The sequence below is a fragment of the Homalodisca vitripennis genome, chromosome 6, assembly GCF_021130785.1.
Source record: "Homalodisca vitripennis isolate AUS2020 chromosome 6, UT_GWSS_2.1, whole genome shotgun sequence".
Taxonomy (NCBI): Eukaryota; Metazoa; Arthropoda; class Insecta; order Hemiptera; family Cicadellidae; genus Homalodisca; species Homalodisca vitripennis.
This window is the reverse complement of record NC_060212.1, coordinates 64,886,833-64,901,488: the sequence shown is the minus strand read 5'-3', so window position 1 is coordinate 64,901,488 and position 14,656 is coordinate 64,886,833. Positions and strand designations below refer to the sequence as shown.

Below are 14,656 nucleotides of genomic sequence, written 5' to 3'. Positions count from 1 at the left end.
AGCCACTTTAAATCAATCAACTGTACATTCAATGATTAAGTGTTGTGCATGCAATATATATGTTGTCAATATTAATATTTACTAAATAATATATTGAGTGATATATTATGTCATAATGATATTGTATATTGGCAATTAGTACATTGTATTAATAACTAAACAGCATTCATTAAACTTTGATATTAACCCTTTGACTGGATGGTTTTTTTTCTGTAACAATGCCCTAAGAAGTGAGTTTTATTTAATTTTTAAATTTTGTTTAGGTGTTTTGAGTTTACTGCAGGAGAAGTATTATGACAAATGCTTAATTTAACATTATATATAAGTGATTGTGTGTATTTGTACAGAAATTTATTAAAATTATGTACAAAAGTTAGCCTATTTATAAAATATGAATAAAATAAAATATTGTCAATACTTACTTAAAAACATATTAAGGTCAACTGAAAATGTAAAAAAGAGGTTACAACATATGTCCAGATATAACAACGCAAACAGAAATAGAATCAGCTGATTACTTAGAATAACTAATTGAACACCATCATACGGGCAGCAAATTCGAATGGAAAAGAAATTAACAAAGAGTAACTGCGATCTAGTGAGAACAACAGAAACTACTTGAAAGTGTTTCTTATTCCTTCCACTAGATTACATAGGTAAGTTATTTAGGTGAGAAATATGTATTCCATAAACCTGTGAAAAAAATTAAATTAAAAATAAAACTTATGCAAACTTTTTGAAATAAAATGTATTACTGCTAAATTGCAAAAGAGTTGTTTTTATAAATAAACTAGCAGTTGCCCGGGGCTTCGCACGCAATTTCCCGTTGAAAACAGTACACTATATTCACTTATTCTTTTTCTATCACATTCTAAACATTGCTGAGATAATTGATAGTCGTTCCTTCGTGAGCCTCTTGGGCGCATTATGAAGGTATGTACCATATTCCTGCCTCTATTTTTCGTGGTTTTTGCTAGGTGTTTATAAGTTATTCAGAACAATTAATGTATATGGATGAATCTCGATAAACTAATTAGGTTATAATCAATCTAATTCGGTCTGTTAAAATTAATTTTCTGTCTAAGATATTTCCAGTATTATTTAGGAGTGTGCCTTCAAGAAAATGTATCAAAGAAACCCAGTTTCGATCATAAAGTGTCTTCTTTCGGCTCTTTTCATTTACCTTCGATGTAACCAGATTCAATTGCCTTATGTGCAAACATTCACGGATTTGTACAATGAGGTTGTTTTCATAATAGCGTTTAATAGTATTTTCATTGCATTAGATAGTTTATTGATCATTGGTGCAACCTGAATTTAAAATTAGACAATGACGTCTTCTATGCAACCTGCATTACACTACTGATCAAGCACTTTACAATAAAAGTTTTCTAAATTTTAAATGTAAACAAATGTTTCTGCCTCTTTGATGAACTTCAGCTGAAAGTATTAACGGCTGTTAAGTATCAGTTCGCTTTGTATTACGTGTCGTAGCGCAAAACACTCCAACATCAACAACAATTTATAATAAAAAAATTAATTAAATAAACTATTTAAATTGGACCAAATTGTGAATCTAAACCATTCTCGAATTCCACTGAAAACACACAAAAAATTTCATCAAAATCAGTCCAATAGTTTCTGAGTCTATAAAGGACATACACACAAACATTCATTTATATATATTGCTATTTGGAATCAAATAAAAACACAAGAAAAGTCCTGTTGTATCAGTAATAAAATTCTCGTTATGTTTAATAACATGCCATATAAGAATTTCTGGTTTTGTTTGGAGAGGGAGGGGTATTTATGGAGCTGGGTGACAGCAAGAGGTAGTAGATGCATCGGAATAGCTTGTGCCTGCTCTGTTTGGAATAGATTTGTATATATGCATGTCTTTATTGGTTTATGCAATATAATGTGATCTGGTAAACACAATAACTGCTGTAATTTTTAACATATCTAAACAAAGCTTGGTATAGAGGCAGTATTTACCCAGAGCTTTGATTGAGTTCGTTAGCCAATAGCACAAAATAAAAAAGTGTTCTAGAATTCTCATCATTACCATAATGTGTGTTCTCTTACGAATTTGTAAGATTTATTGAAAGTGGGCGTACAGTTTTAGATAGTATCAAAAATTTCGGGGATTATTGTGAACGCAATCACTTCCGCAGTTCTTAATAGATTCAGACTAAATGTTGTACAAAGACAGTATTTACACATAGCTTGGATGAGTTCATTTGCCAGTCTTAACCAATAAAACATTTGAAGAAGATGGTCATTCGCATTAGGAAAAAGTTTTATCTCTGGTATTTCACAATGTAAATTAAAATTGACACTTCATAAAATTATCGAGCAATTTCAAGCAACATTTATTCTCACTTATTATTTGATAACTTTTAAGGTTCAAGGTGATTCAATTGTTATAAGTGGATATGTTTACAAACAATTTCAGATTAATTGTGACTAAATAGAGTTCACTTTTTTACAGAGGAATTTATATGCTTATAACGAATTTGTCTTGTAAGGTTTCAAGATTATGGAGTTTCTAAATGTCTTAAATTGTTAGGAGTATATAAACATGCCAACATTGAGGGCCATTGTTGTTCAAATTATACATCTAAGCTACCAATGCATCTTCAGTTCGAGATGATAACCACGTGTGAAAATTCAATTTTCTTTCGACTGAGCTAAAAGGTATAATTTTTACTATAATATTTACTAAAAGAGATTAAAAATTCTTGATGTTGTGATAAGTAGTGTGTATTAATTAAGCATGATAGGGTCCCAAAATGGGGTCAAGTTGCACACTCTGTGCTAAAAAAAAAATAGAAAATATTTTCAAACTGTTTTCAAGGTTTGACTATGTGGGGAAACCATTTAGTTCTCTATTTTAACACGCTTTGTACGATAAACAATTCGTACAGTCAATAAGAGACAGTTCTCATAAAACACACTTATGAATTAAATTAAGTATTTTTACACTCATTTGTGATTTAAATCATTAACAAATAAACTTCAAAATTATGTCTTTGATAGAATTAGTTGGTATTTCATTACAAATAACAACCTCAATGGAAATACCTCCACACCTCCTCTATTGGGGTATGAGTCAGTGTGAAGGTAGCTCATTAGCACTATGTAATTAACTTTATTCTGTAAATAAGATGTGCTGAAGGCTGTCTGGCACTTTCACATCTTTGAGTTGACCAAACAATTTGTTCTTCCTAGTCTTGCAGTAGTGAGTTGTACTTCAGAGAAATATTTACTTTTGAAAGGACGTTAAAAATTGTATTTCATTATATTATTTTAATTTGACATTTAAATTATGCCTTGTTAATGTTCATACCTTGGTCGTAGTTTGCAGTATAATTTTGTGTTAGTTTATTTTATGTGACATACGTCTTAACATATTAATATTCTGGATAAATCGTAGTAGTGTTCGTTATGCCTGTTCAGTGTTGAAGTGTAGTGATTAAAGATATCTTTATCAGATAAAGTAACCGGTACATCAATGAAGTTTTGATAACACCTGATAGTCCTGTTTATTCTGCCAAGTTATTTGTGTAACTCGATGCTCCGAAGTGAGATAAGTTCTCATAAAGTTCAATGAGACGTAGTCAGAGCCCAGTTATCACAAGCCAGTATGGATGCCAGGTTGTCACGCTCGTTGTCAAGAAGAAAATCGTGAGTAAAATATCTTGTGTTTCTGTAAAATTGTCCCATTCATTGGTATCATAAACTTTTTATGAATATGCCTTAAAATTGGTAACTGGTTTAAAATAGAGAAATCCAGTATTTTTAAATATAGCTTTTAAATATTTGAAATTAAGTACGGAATTGTATAGAATACAAAGAATTTAAACTTTCACGCACTTGTTTTAGCACAGGGTTTTTATAATTTGGTGTTATTATGTTTTAGATTATTTTATTAACCATTTAATAAAACAATAAGTGTATAGTACCATATTTGAGTTTAACTCTAAAAAGCTATTATTATGGTCATGATTTTAATAATAAATTCCTTGCAAAACATAAAATAGTGCAAATTAAGTGGTTTTTTTTAACAGTAAAGCCAAAATATGCATTAAAATTCTGTAGGTCTTGTACACTTGAAGAATACACTGATCCTGCTAACTTCCACCCAAGCCAACCACTATTAATTTAAGATGGGCTCTCCCACAAGCTCTACCACTGACTAGCGACTCTCATAAGCGTACATCACACCAGAAAATCTCTTTCTTTCTTTGTCGGGTACAGAAATACAACCCATGACTCCAAGGCCAACTCCTGCATCCAAAAAGTAGCGCTATCCTGGATAGCTCACGTACAATTTGCTACACTGATTCTTCCCCTTGTGCTTCCGTGAAGAATTTCTGGTGTGTGTCATTATGAGACGGAAATGTTCCAATGAGTTAAAAATAGACAATGACATTACTTATAAAGCCTACCTTAAAATAATATTAATTAATGAACACAAACATAACAATGATCTTTACTGTCATGATGTAAGTATTAAGAAGTTCATAAAATAAATTCATATAACTAATTACTGAATATTGTAGTAAATTTTAAGATCACTCAAAGCAGTAAATCATCATGAAAACTATTATTGAAACTGAGTCTCAAATAATCATTTTTAAGTACATCAAAAAAGAAATAATTATAACATGTTTTCTAAAGCTAGTAATTCTCAGAAAAAAGTAGCCTCTCTCACATATTATTTCAACATGCCAAATGTAATCAAACAATCTTCAAATTTTGTCTGAGAATGTTGGTGTTTGTATTATTTTTGGAACCTTACTAGAACTATAAAAAGTATTTTTTTAAGAAAATTTAGATATGATTTAGTTTAGCATGGTATGTATAAAATCCTTAAAAAGATAATCAAACACCTTTCAAATATTTTTTCTTTCTAAAAAGACGTTTTTATAAAAGAATCTTTGCAATCAATCAACACATGTTCAAACATACATTTAAAATCATTATATCAGAATAATAAAGAAATATAAAATCATTACATACAAAAAAATGTTGATACAAATATCTTGGCAATGAATCAATCAATACTTGTTTAAACAGACAGTTAAAATGAATTTAACTACAAAAACCATTAATTGTGAAAAATCTTTGCAACCAATCACCAAGTGTTTAAAGAGACAATTTAAATAAATAAACTTACCTACAAGGAAAAACATTTGTGCTCCAAATTGTAATAAGCTGATCTGAGTTTGAAAACCTTTGACCACTGTGATCTGTCTAGTTGTGTATTTTAACAATTGTTCACTGAAATCGAAGTTCTCATCATATATTATACTCTTGAATCATTGACAGCGAGGTCATGGTTGTCTTGTAGTGACGTAATGGGGAAAGTTCCAGTTTAGGTGTAATCACAGGATAAACAAATTTTGAGTCTAAACTGAGTTTAAACTAAGCTTTTCCTGTCATGGCACGAATTGCTAAATCTATTATTAATAAATAGTCTTGAAGAGTAAGATTGTATTATTAATATTCTAAACTCTAAGAATAATTTGTAATTCCAAATTAATAACAAACTATATCCCTAGTAATTTTTGTTATTTAAATGGTCACAAAATTATAGAATGTAGAATAGGAATCTGAATTTTTTTCTAAATCCTGGTCAGTGACAATATCATACAAGTTTAACTTTCAGTAAATTGAAAAAGTACATTTTCTAACTCAATGTTTCGTTCTCGGTTTTGCAACACTAATCGGGAAGTAATAACAGGAAGATTGAGGTCAATGTGTGTAAGGAAGGTCAGCCTAAGTTATTAACCGGGTACAAATCAATATGTTTGGTCTGATGTCATCAAAACTCGTTTAATCACGCAAGTGGGTCAGTGAGCAAGGAGGAACGTAAACAGACAGTCGAGTGTTTAGAGAGTAGTTTGAGTAATGGCTGGCGGCTGTCAGGCTGAGTGGAAGTGATGGTAGGGAAGGGAAGGTGGAAGGAGGGGGCACCATGGATACTGGACACAATAGTGTTAGTCACACCAGATTGATCCACCATAGTGTGACCATGGACACTACACCAATATTACGGTACTTTTGTATTTTTCTTCTCATTGTTTCTTTTATTTCAATATATAATAATCATACTATTTCAATTGAAGAGTCAACAAAATTAAATAATCCACTAGCCTTCATGAAATATGTTTTTACCACAAACGTGTTCTGTAGTTATCTCATTCTTGTTTCTTTTGTTTGAAAAAATTCAGCATTTCTGCACTAAAAAATTAGAAAAAAACTACTGTTAAACAACTAATATTTTTCAAAAACATCACATTAAAAATACATGAGTGCATGATGTATATCAAAAAAATAGTTGTACACGGTAATGTCAAAATCAAATAGTATTTATTATAATAAGGTTAATATGCAAAATATCGCACCCGCAGCAGTTTACCAATTTTTGAAATTCTGTAATATTACTCTGATTAACAATATTAGCAGCTTGTGACCTTGTCCTATCTCTTCTTATATATTTCTTCACAAGACTTTCACAAATGTGTTTTAACATCATGTGCTACAATACTTGTAATGTGTTTTTTATATGCAAATTATAATAGTATATTCTGAGAGACATTACAAATCACAGGATTTTTTCAGAAAGATTTTATATTGAAGGAAAATAAAAATATAATACAGAGTATTCATAATTGCCTATGCACAACCTCTTCCATCAAGAAAGTAGATGTGATCTCTCATGTGTTAAAACATTGACGTATTCATTAGCTTAATTTGCTTTGTCAAGGAATTATTAAAGGTTTTATAATAATACATTAAATACAATTTTCTTGAGGTTTGTTCTTTTTTAAGTATATACTGTTTTGATATATTATAAAAAAGATGACATTTTTTTAATAATTATATTTTTACATGAGACTGCACTATTATGAGATGGTATCAGAAAGTTCCTGGACTGTACTCGCTTTTTATATGGCTGTAAAAGCCAGTGCGCGCCTGTAGCCTGTGCTGCTATATCCACTGAGTCATTTTGCAGAGTTTCGATGTTGTGAGTGGTTAGGTTATGTCTACAAGTTGTGCTTTGTTGTTGTGTGTTATCATTATGTAGCGATTTTTGTGATGCCTGATAAATTCGAGCAATGGCTTGCTCAAAACAGCAGCCACACTGATGACTGCTGATTTTTTCCTGGATCATAACCAACTTTCATCACCAGTTATGATCCTGGATGTGAATGTTGGGTTACTTTCAGATGTCTTTTCGAGTTCTCTGCAAACATCAACACTTCACTGTTTCTGTTTGACAGTCAAAAGCCAAGACAAAAGTTTTGCAGCAACTCAATGCATACTTAGATTTTCGGTTAAAATTTCTTGACAGCTTTCATAAGTCAAAATTGTGCCACCCTTGAAATTAGTGTACCACTAAATACCTGTCTTCTGCTCAGTGAATGTTCTTCAAAAGCTTCTTGAAGCATTGCAAAAGTTTCCGTTGTTGATTTATTAAGTTTAAAGCAAAACTTGATGCAAGCCTGTTGCTCAAATTTATCAGCCATCACTAAAATTGCTACGTAATGATGACACAAAACAACAAAGCACAACTTGTAGAGATAACCTAACCACTCACAACAACGAAACTCTGCATGAAGACTCAGCGGCTATTGCAGTAGAGGCCAGTTTGTACAGCCACATCAAAAAAAATGGCAAGTAAAATCCGGAAACTTTCTGATACCACCTCGTATCTGCTCTTCTACATAAGTGCTACCAATATTGAGGCACTTTCTATATCAAATAACAAGCTTTTTTATAGTGTAGCAATAGAAAGAAGTTTGCCATCATTGTTGCACTGACTTTGAAGATGCTTCTTTAGTTTTTATTTTTTTTTTTTTTTTTTTTTTTTTTCTTGGGGCGGCCTACTGCCATGCACTTAAGCCTCAAGGGCTTTTTGCGCACCCCGGAAACACCATGAGGCCTACCAGTCTACAACTTCAGCAGTTCAACGAACCGCCGAAGACAACCTATCAAGTCCTCCTGGGAAAATTCACCACCCCTGTCCAAGCTACCAAAGATGGCATACCGCTCTCTTGCTATTACAGGGCAATCAAAGAGCAGGTGCTCAGCAGTCTCCTCCTGCTCATTACACCTTCCACAGAGCGGATCCTCCTGGAGGATGCCAACTCTGTGTAGATGTTTCTTCAGGTGACCATGCCCCGTAATGAGACCAATTACCTTAGAGGACATTGATCTGTTTAATGAGAGAAGGTCCGAAGCCATCTTGGAGGAAGGTGACTGTAATACCATTCTGCTCACTCTCAAACCCGGATGCAACCTCCACCTTCTCTCATGCTCCGCGCGAATCCATTTCGAGACAACCCTAGAGGATTCACACCTTGGAACACCGCAGAATGGTTGAGGGCCCGTCATGATTGTTGCTGAGCTCTGGTTGGCCAGGGCATCAGCTCTTTCGTTCCCAAGAATCCCCTCATGACCAGGAACCCAACAAACGGTTACATTGTTGATTCTGGCAAGGGAGGAAACGGTCTGATAGCAATCCCAAACCAGTTTGGATTTGATTGTGCAAGAATCCAGCGCCATCAGCGCTGCCTGACTGTCCGTGAAAATGTTAATCGTCTTGCCCCTATATCGCAGACGAAGATTCTCACGAGCACATTCCATAATGGCTGCGACCTCCGCTTGAAAGACTGTCGGATACGGACCCATAGGAACCACCAGCTCCCTACATGGTCTCACTCCCAGAATTCCAGCGCCTGTGCCGCTTTTTGTTTTGGAGCCGTCTGTGTACCACTCGAGCTCCGCTGGTGGGAGAGGTTTCTTCCCCTCTGACCAGTCATCCCTTGAGGGTAAAATAATCCTAAAGGGTTTGTCAAAGGAAAACTTTTGTGGCATCTGATCAGAGATCATGTGCAAAACATCCTCCTGTATCAGAGTGCCAATTCTGCAGTGCCCACAGCTGCAGCCCGACCAGAGTCCCGTCTGCTGAAGACAGTAGGCACTCCTCCTGGCCATAGCTCGAATGACAATGTCCAGGGGGGCGAGATTAAGACAGCAGTCCAGAGCCGCGCCTGGCGCACTAGGAAAAGCCCCAGTGATAGCGAGACAGGCCATCCTTTGGATACCCGCCAGATGTGCTACCACCGTCTTGGCTTCCGTTTTTGGCCACCATACGACAGCTCCGTACATTAGTGCAGGTCTGACCACGGAAACATAAAGCCAGTACAAGAGCCTCGGCTTCAGTCCCCAGGGCCCACCTATCACACGTCTGCATTGCATTAGAGACCACTTACCCCTGGCAATGACCCTTTCTAGATGAGGTTCCCAGTTTAGAACCCTATCTAGGATCACGCCCAGGTACTTGACCTCAGGCTTCAGCTCAACGGGTGAGCCTTTAAATAGAAAGGGACCAATGCCCTCCATCTGTCGCCTCCTGGTAAAGGCAACCACGGCAGCCTTGGTGGGGTTGACGGTGAGGCCAACCTTATCACACCAGTTTCCCACCATGTTCAGAGCAGCATTGGTCAGTTCCGTGATTGTTGTGTTGAACTTGCCACTCACAAGAATCACAATATCATCTGCGTACCCTTGTGCAAAGACACCGCTGCTATTCAAAGAATTTAGCAGGTCATCCACAACCAGGTTCCACAGAAGAGGAGAGAGGACGCCGCCTTGCAGACAGCCCCTCGTAGCCTTTGCACTAACACTTGCTCCCATAAGGGTTGTAACGACAACCCTGTCCGTGAGCAAGGCCCCTATCCAGTCACACACCTGACCATCAACGCCACGTCCCGAGACCGCATTGATAATCGCCTGAGTGGCTGTATTATCAAAGGCACCTTCAATGTCTAAAATGACTCCTATGGCTACCTCTTTTGCCGCCAGCGTCTTCTCAATCCTGCATACCAATTGATGCAGGGCCGAGTCGCATGACTTTCCTGGAGTGTAGGCATGCTGGTTCGGATGCAAAGGTCGCTCCAGAAGAGCTCCCTCCCAAACAAACCTGGCAACCATTTTCTCCATGGTTTTGAGAAGGAAGGAGGAGAGGCAAATCGGCCTGAAGGACTTCGGCCGATCCATGCCCGCCCTCCCCTGCTTCGGTATGAACACCACTCTGGACACTCTCCAGGATAGTGGGATGTACCTGAGAGCCACGGAGGCTCTGAACAGTCTGCACAGCCGTGGAAGGAGAATGTCCAATCCCCGCTGCAAGCAAACCGGTCTAAACCCCGTCGCCCCCAGGAGCCTTGTAAGGACTGAATGAGTTAATAGCCCACTCAATCCTACTGAAGGTAACAATACGGTGCGCCAGACTCCACTGCAAATGGTTGGCGCGACCCGCATGTCTCCCCTCACTTTCGGGTGGCTGTTCACCCTCATGAACAATACAGTCCGGGAAGTGTGTTCCCATCATAACTTGCAGAACTCCTTCCGGCTCAGTAATGTAAACACCTTGATCGTCCTTGAGACTACCAAGCGGCGAGATGGGATTCTTTGCCAATAGCTTTTGCAGCCTTGCACAGCCCTGCACACTGTCAATATCTGTGCAGAGCTTCTTCCAGGCTAACCTCTTAGCCGTACGAACCTTGCGGTTGTACAGTGCAAGAGCCTCATGGTAGGTGTCCCAAGTGCCCCAAGTTTTGGCTCTCCTGAATAGAGCCCTGACCCTCTTCCTCAAAGAGGCCAGTTCAGAGCTCCACCAGGCTACCTTTGATCTGTTTTTGTTGATAACCGGGCAGCTGAGATCGAAGGAGCCAACAATCGCAGAAGTTAGACCGTCGGCAGATTCGTCAAGCTGCGCCGTGCTGTGAATCCGTTTCCCATTAGTGGAATCAGAATCCAGCCGTGCCCTGAGGTTTTCCTTGTATGATACCCAGTTTGTGTTCCTCGGATTCCTATACTGAACTTTTTCCAGCATCTGTTCACCAATCTTGAAACAGATGTGAGCATGATCAGAGAGGGAAGGCTCGTCAGACACATGCCAGCCATGCATCCGACCAGCCATAACCTCCTACATCATGGTCACATCTAGCACCTCCCTTCTTGTCCTCGTGCGAAACGTGGGCACATTTCCCACATTTGCAATCATTAGACTACGGGACATTATATATTCTAGAAGTAGCTTACCTCTGTTATTGGTGTTGGTGCTGCCCCACGCCTCGTTGTGCGAGTTGGCGTCGCATCCCACCACCAGTTCCGCTCCACTCCTCCCAACATGGTCCACCAAGGCAGCCAGTTCCCTGGAGGGCGTGGACTCCGCATCATCATACGGTAGATATGATGATGCAACTAGCAGGGCTCGTCCAGTGCCAGCCACCATCAGCCTGACTGTGGCGAGATCCCAGCAACAAAATTCCAGAACAGGAATGCTGTCCACCTTGTTGCTTACAACAATACATGTCCTGGCATTTTCAACCTGGGCACTAACTATTTTCACCCCTGTCATTGAAAGCCCTGATATTTTTCCCTTGCTGATCCAAGGTTCCTGTATCAGAGCCACGTGGAAATCTTCCGACAGGAAGCGTCTGCAGAATACAGCCGAGGCAGCCTTATTGTGCTGCAGGTTGATCTGAAGAACCTTGATCCCCATGATCACTCCTCCCAACATGGTCCACCAAGGCAGCCAGTTCCCTGGAGGGCGTGGACTCCGCATCATCATACGGTAGATATGATGATGCAACTAGCAGGGCTCGTCCAGTGCCAGCCACCATCAGCCTGACTGTGGCGAGATCCCAGCAACAAAATTCCAGAACAGGAATGCTGTCCACCTTGTTGCTTACAACAATACATGTCCTGGCATTTTCAACCTGGGCACTAACTATTTTCACCCCTGTCATTGAAAGCCCTGATATTTTTCCCTTGCTGATCCAAGGTTCCTGTATCAGAGCCACGTGGAAATCTTCCGACAGGAAGCGTCTGCAGAATACAGCCGAGGCAGCCTTATTGTGCTGCAGGTTGATCTGAAGAACCTTGATCCCCATGATCACTCCTCCCAACATGGTCCACCAAGGCAGCCAGTTCCCTGGAGGGCGTGGACTCCGCATCATCATACGGTAGATATGATGATGCAACTAGCAGGGCTCGTCCAGTGCCAGCCACCATCAGCCTGACTGTGGCGAGATCCCAGCAACAAAATTCCAGAACAGGAATGCTGTCCACCTTGTTGCTTACAACAATACATGTCCTGGCATTTTCAACCTGGGCACTAACTATTTTCACCCCTGTCATTGAAAGCCCTGATATTTTTCCCTTGCTGATCCAAGGTTCCTGTATCAGAGCCACGTGGAAATCTTCCGACAGGAAGCGTCTGCAGAATACAGCCGAGGCAGCCTTATTGTGCTGCAGGTTGATCTGAAGAACCTTGATCCCCATGATCAGCCGCCCCACCCCGTGCCCTCAGCTGGACCTGCTCCATACCAATGAACACCCTCCAGCCCCTCCCCTTAAGAGTGGCTGAAGATTGTTCATCCATTAAAATTACAAGAGTTCTGGAATCTCCCGTGTGGACATCTCCAACAACCCTCCAGTCCGACACAGAGGTCCCAGCATTCTGTTTGTTTATGGCTTTGAGAATGGTCGCGGAGTCCTTCTCGGCCATGGGACCATCAACCCTTAGGAAGACCTTGGTAGATCTTATGAGGTCTTTGTAGTCCCCACAGATCACCCCTATTCCCCCAGGGCCACCAATCCCCAGCCCCGGAGCCAGACCCCACAGCCAATCCCTGGTTTCGTCACTGCCACATAGCATGACGAGAGCCCCCCTTTCCGGGAAACACCTCTTGAACTGCAGGCACACACCCTCTGCTGAGAGTACCTCATCGAGAATGCGCCCCCGAAGCTCCATAGCCTCCTCCTCTGAGAGGCGCCTCTCAGGAAAGTTCACAGGGACCAAGACTAGCTTATGTCCCGTCAGAACCTCCCTGAATGTTTCTCCCAATCCCTCCTCCGTTGAGGGATTGGTACTCGTCGCATGCGCTGCTTGCTCAGGAGGTGCGGTCGGGCGCCTCTTCGGCAGGGGTTTTTCCGCCGAAGAACCGCCCGAGAGCCCTCTTTTCCCACTAGGAGTGGAGACCGCACCTGCAGTTGCCTCCGGTGCTGCCTCCCTCTGCTTCCTCAACTTCCTTCTTTCATTGGCCGACATCTTGCCCGTATGCCTCCTCCATTGACTGTCCGGAAGCCAGGTGCCGTCGGCCTTCTTCTGCTCCATCGCCCAACGCTTGCGCAGTTTAAAGGGGAGCTTAAGGTTGTAGTCCATTACACATGCTCCAGTGTCTGTGTCCATGGACTCAATCTTTTCCCTTGCATCATCGAGTACTAGAACATCGTCGATCAAAATACTATATACGTTTGATTATCTAGTCCTCGGAAATCTATTTTGGTCAAAATTGTGTTGAAATAGTTGAGTTTGCCTTGTCCTGATGAAGAAAATACACATAAGTAGGACTGAAAAACCTTCTTTAGTTACAAAAACAAATGGTATTTGGGACTGTATGGAGAATGATAAAATTGTTTCTAGCTAAATGGTGCAATGCGTTTAACAGACATTAATGTCTGTGAGCATAGTTTAAAACAATGTCAAAGGAAACACTTCTTGAAACGTGAAGAAAGTTTTCTAATAATGAAAAAATTGAGAGACTTTCTTCTTTTCCACTTTTTTATTTACTTTCTACACCAAAATGTTAGTGATCAAGAGTGTCATCACTCCATACATTTGCATGAGATTCCATTACTCATAATGTCTGGTCCATATACTACACAAATCTGACAGTGAATTTTAACTGCATTCATGCATTTACCACTAAGAAAACAATTAACGCATATTTCATATTCGTCGGGATTTTAAGTGATTATTCCCTTTATAGTGTATAGGGCTTGTCAAGAGACAAAGATGGATTTTGCACATGTATGGAACAGTGATAACAGCGCTGCATCATCAGACTTTCAAAGCGGACTTGTTTTAGAAAATATACCTAGTATAGTTAACAATAATAACTGTTTTATTCTATTTAATAGAATGTAATTATTTAATAATGTGGGCTGAGGACTGTATCTGAAGCATTATAATTTGTTCAACTTTGAGGTATATTTACTTTTGTGTGCAACTTTTAATCCAAAGATCTCCTAAACTTGTAGTTATGTCTTGCATCATCACTGTTCCCCCTCTGTGCAGGAGCGAGCCTCCCGTAATAATGTCGGAGCAGTATTACATCGCAGTGAAAGCCTCTCTCTACTCCACTGACTCCACTGTCTTTGGGCTTGACCCGGTCGAGATTTCTGCACTTTCCAAACGATTCCCCAACTCGCAAACTCCTGTCTTCAACGGTGTCCTCATCAAAGGTAAAAGTTCTAAACTTTCTTCACTAGTTTCTGAGATAAATAGCTTTAATGTTGTGTATGTTTTTCATAACACTTTCAGCCACAGTAGACTATATTAATCTACAACATGTATAATTATCCTTACTGAAAATATTGACATGGGGCTGAGAGTTCGACAGTTCACTGAACGTATTGTAAAACCTCAATTATTCAATGTAATCAGGGGTTGTATAAATGTGTTTAGACATTATACGTCATTTATATTTATATGGTAACAATGCTGTTGCAAATTTTACCAAAGTATTCTATCAATATCATTCACAAGTGTAGTAGTTGTTACAAGATT

General features: G+C 39.3%; 1 protein-coding gene across 1 annotated transcript in view; it reads left to right on the top strand.

Annotated features, from left to right (window-relative positions):
• Nucleotides 1–3,538: 3,538 nt before the first annotated feature.
• The window catches only part of LOC124365411 (ankyrin-3-like), a 28,329-nt gene continuing 17,211 nt past the window's right edge, over nt 3,539–14,656 (top strand). Inside the window, exons 1-2 of the mRNA XM_046821391.1 lie at nt 3,539–3,687; nt 14,165–14,331. Coding sequence (XP_046677347.1) covers nt 3,647–3,687; nt 14,165–14,331 — 208 coding nt within the window. The 5' untranslated portion in view covers nt 3,539–3,646. The remainder of the gene's footprint in view (nt 3,688–14,164; nt 14,332–14,656) is intronic.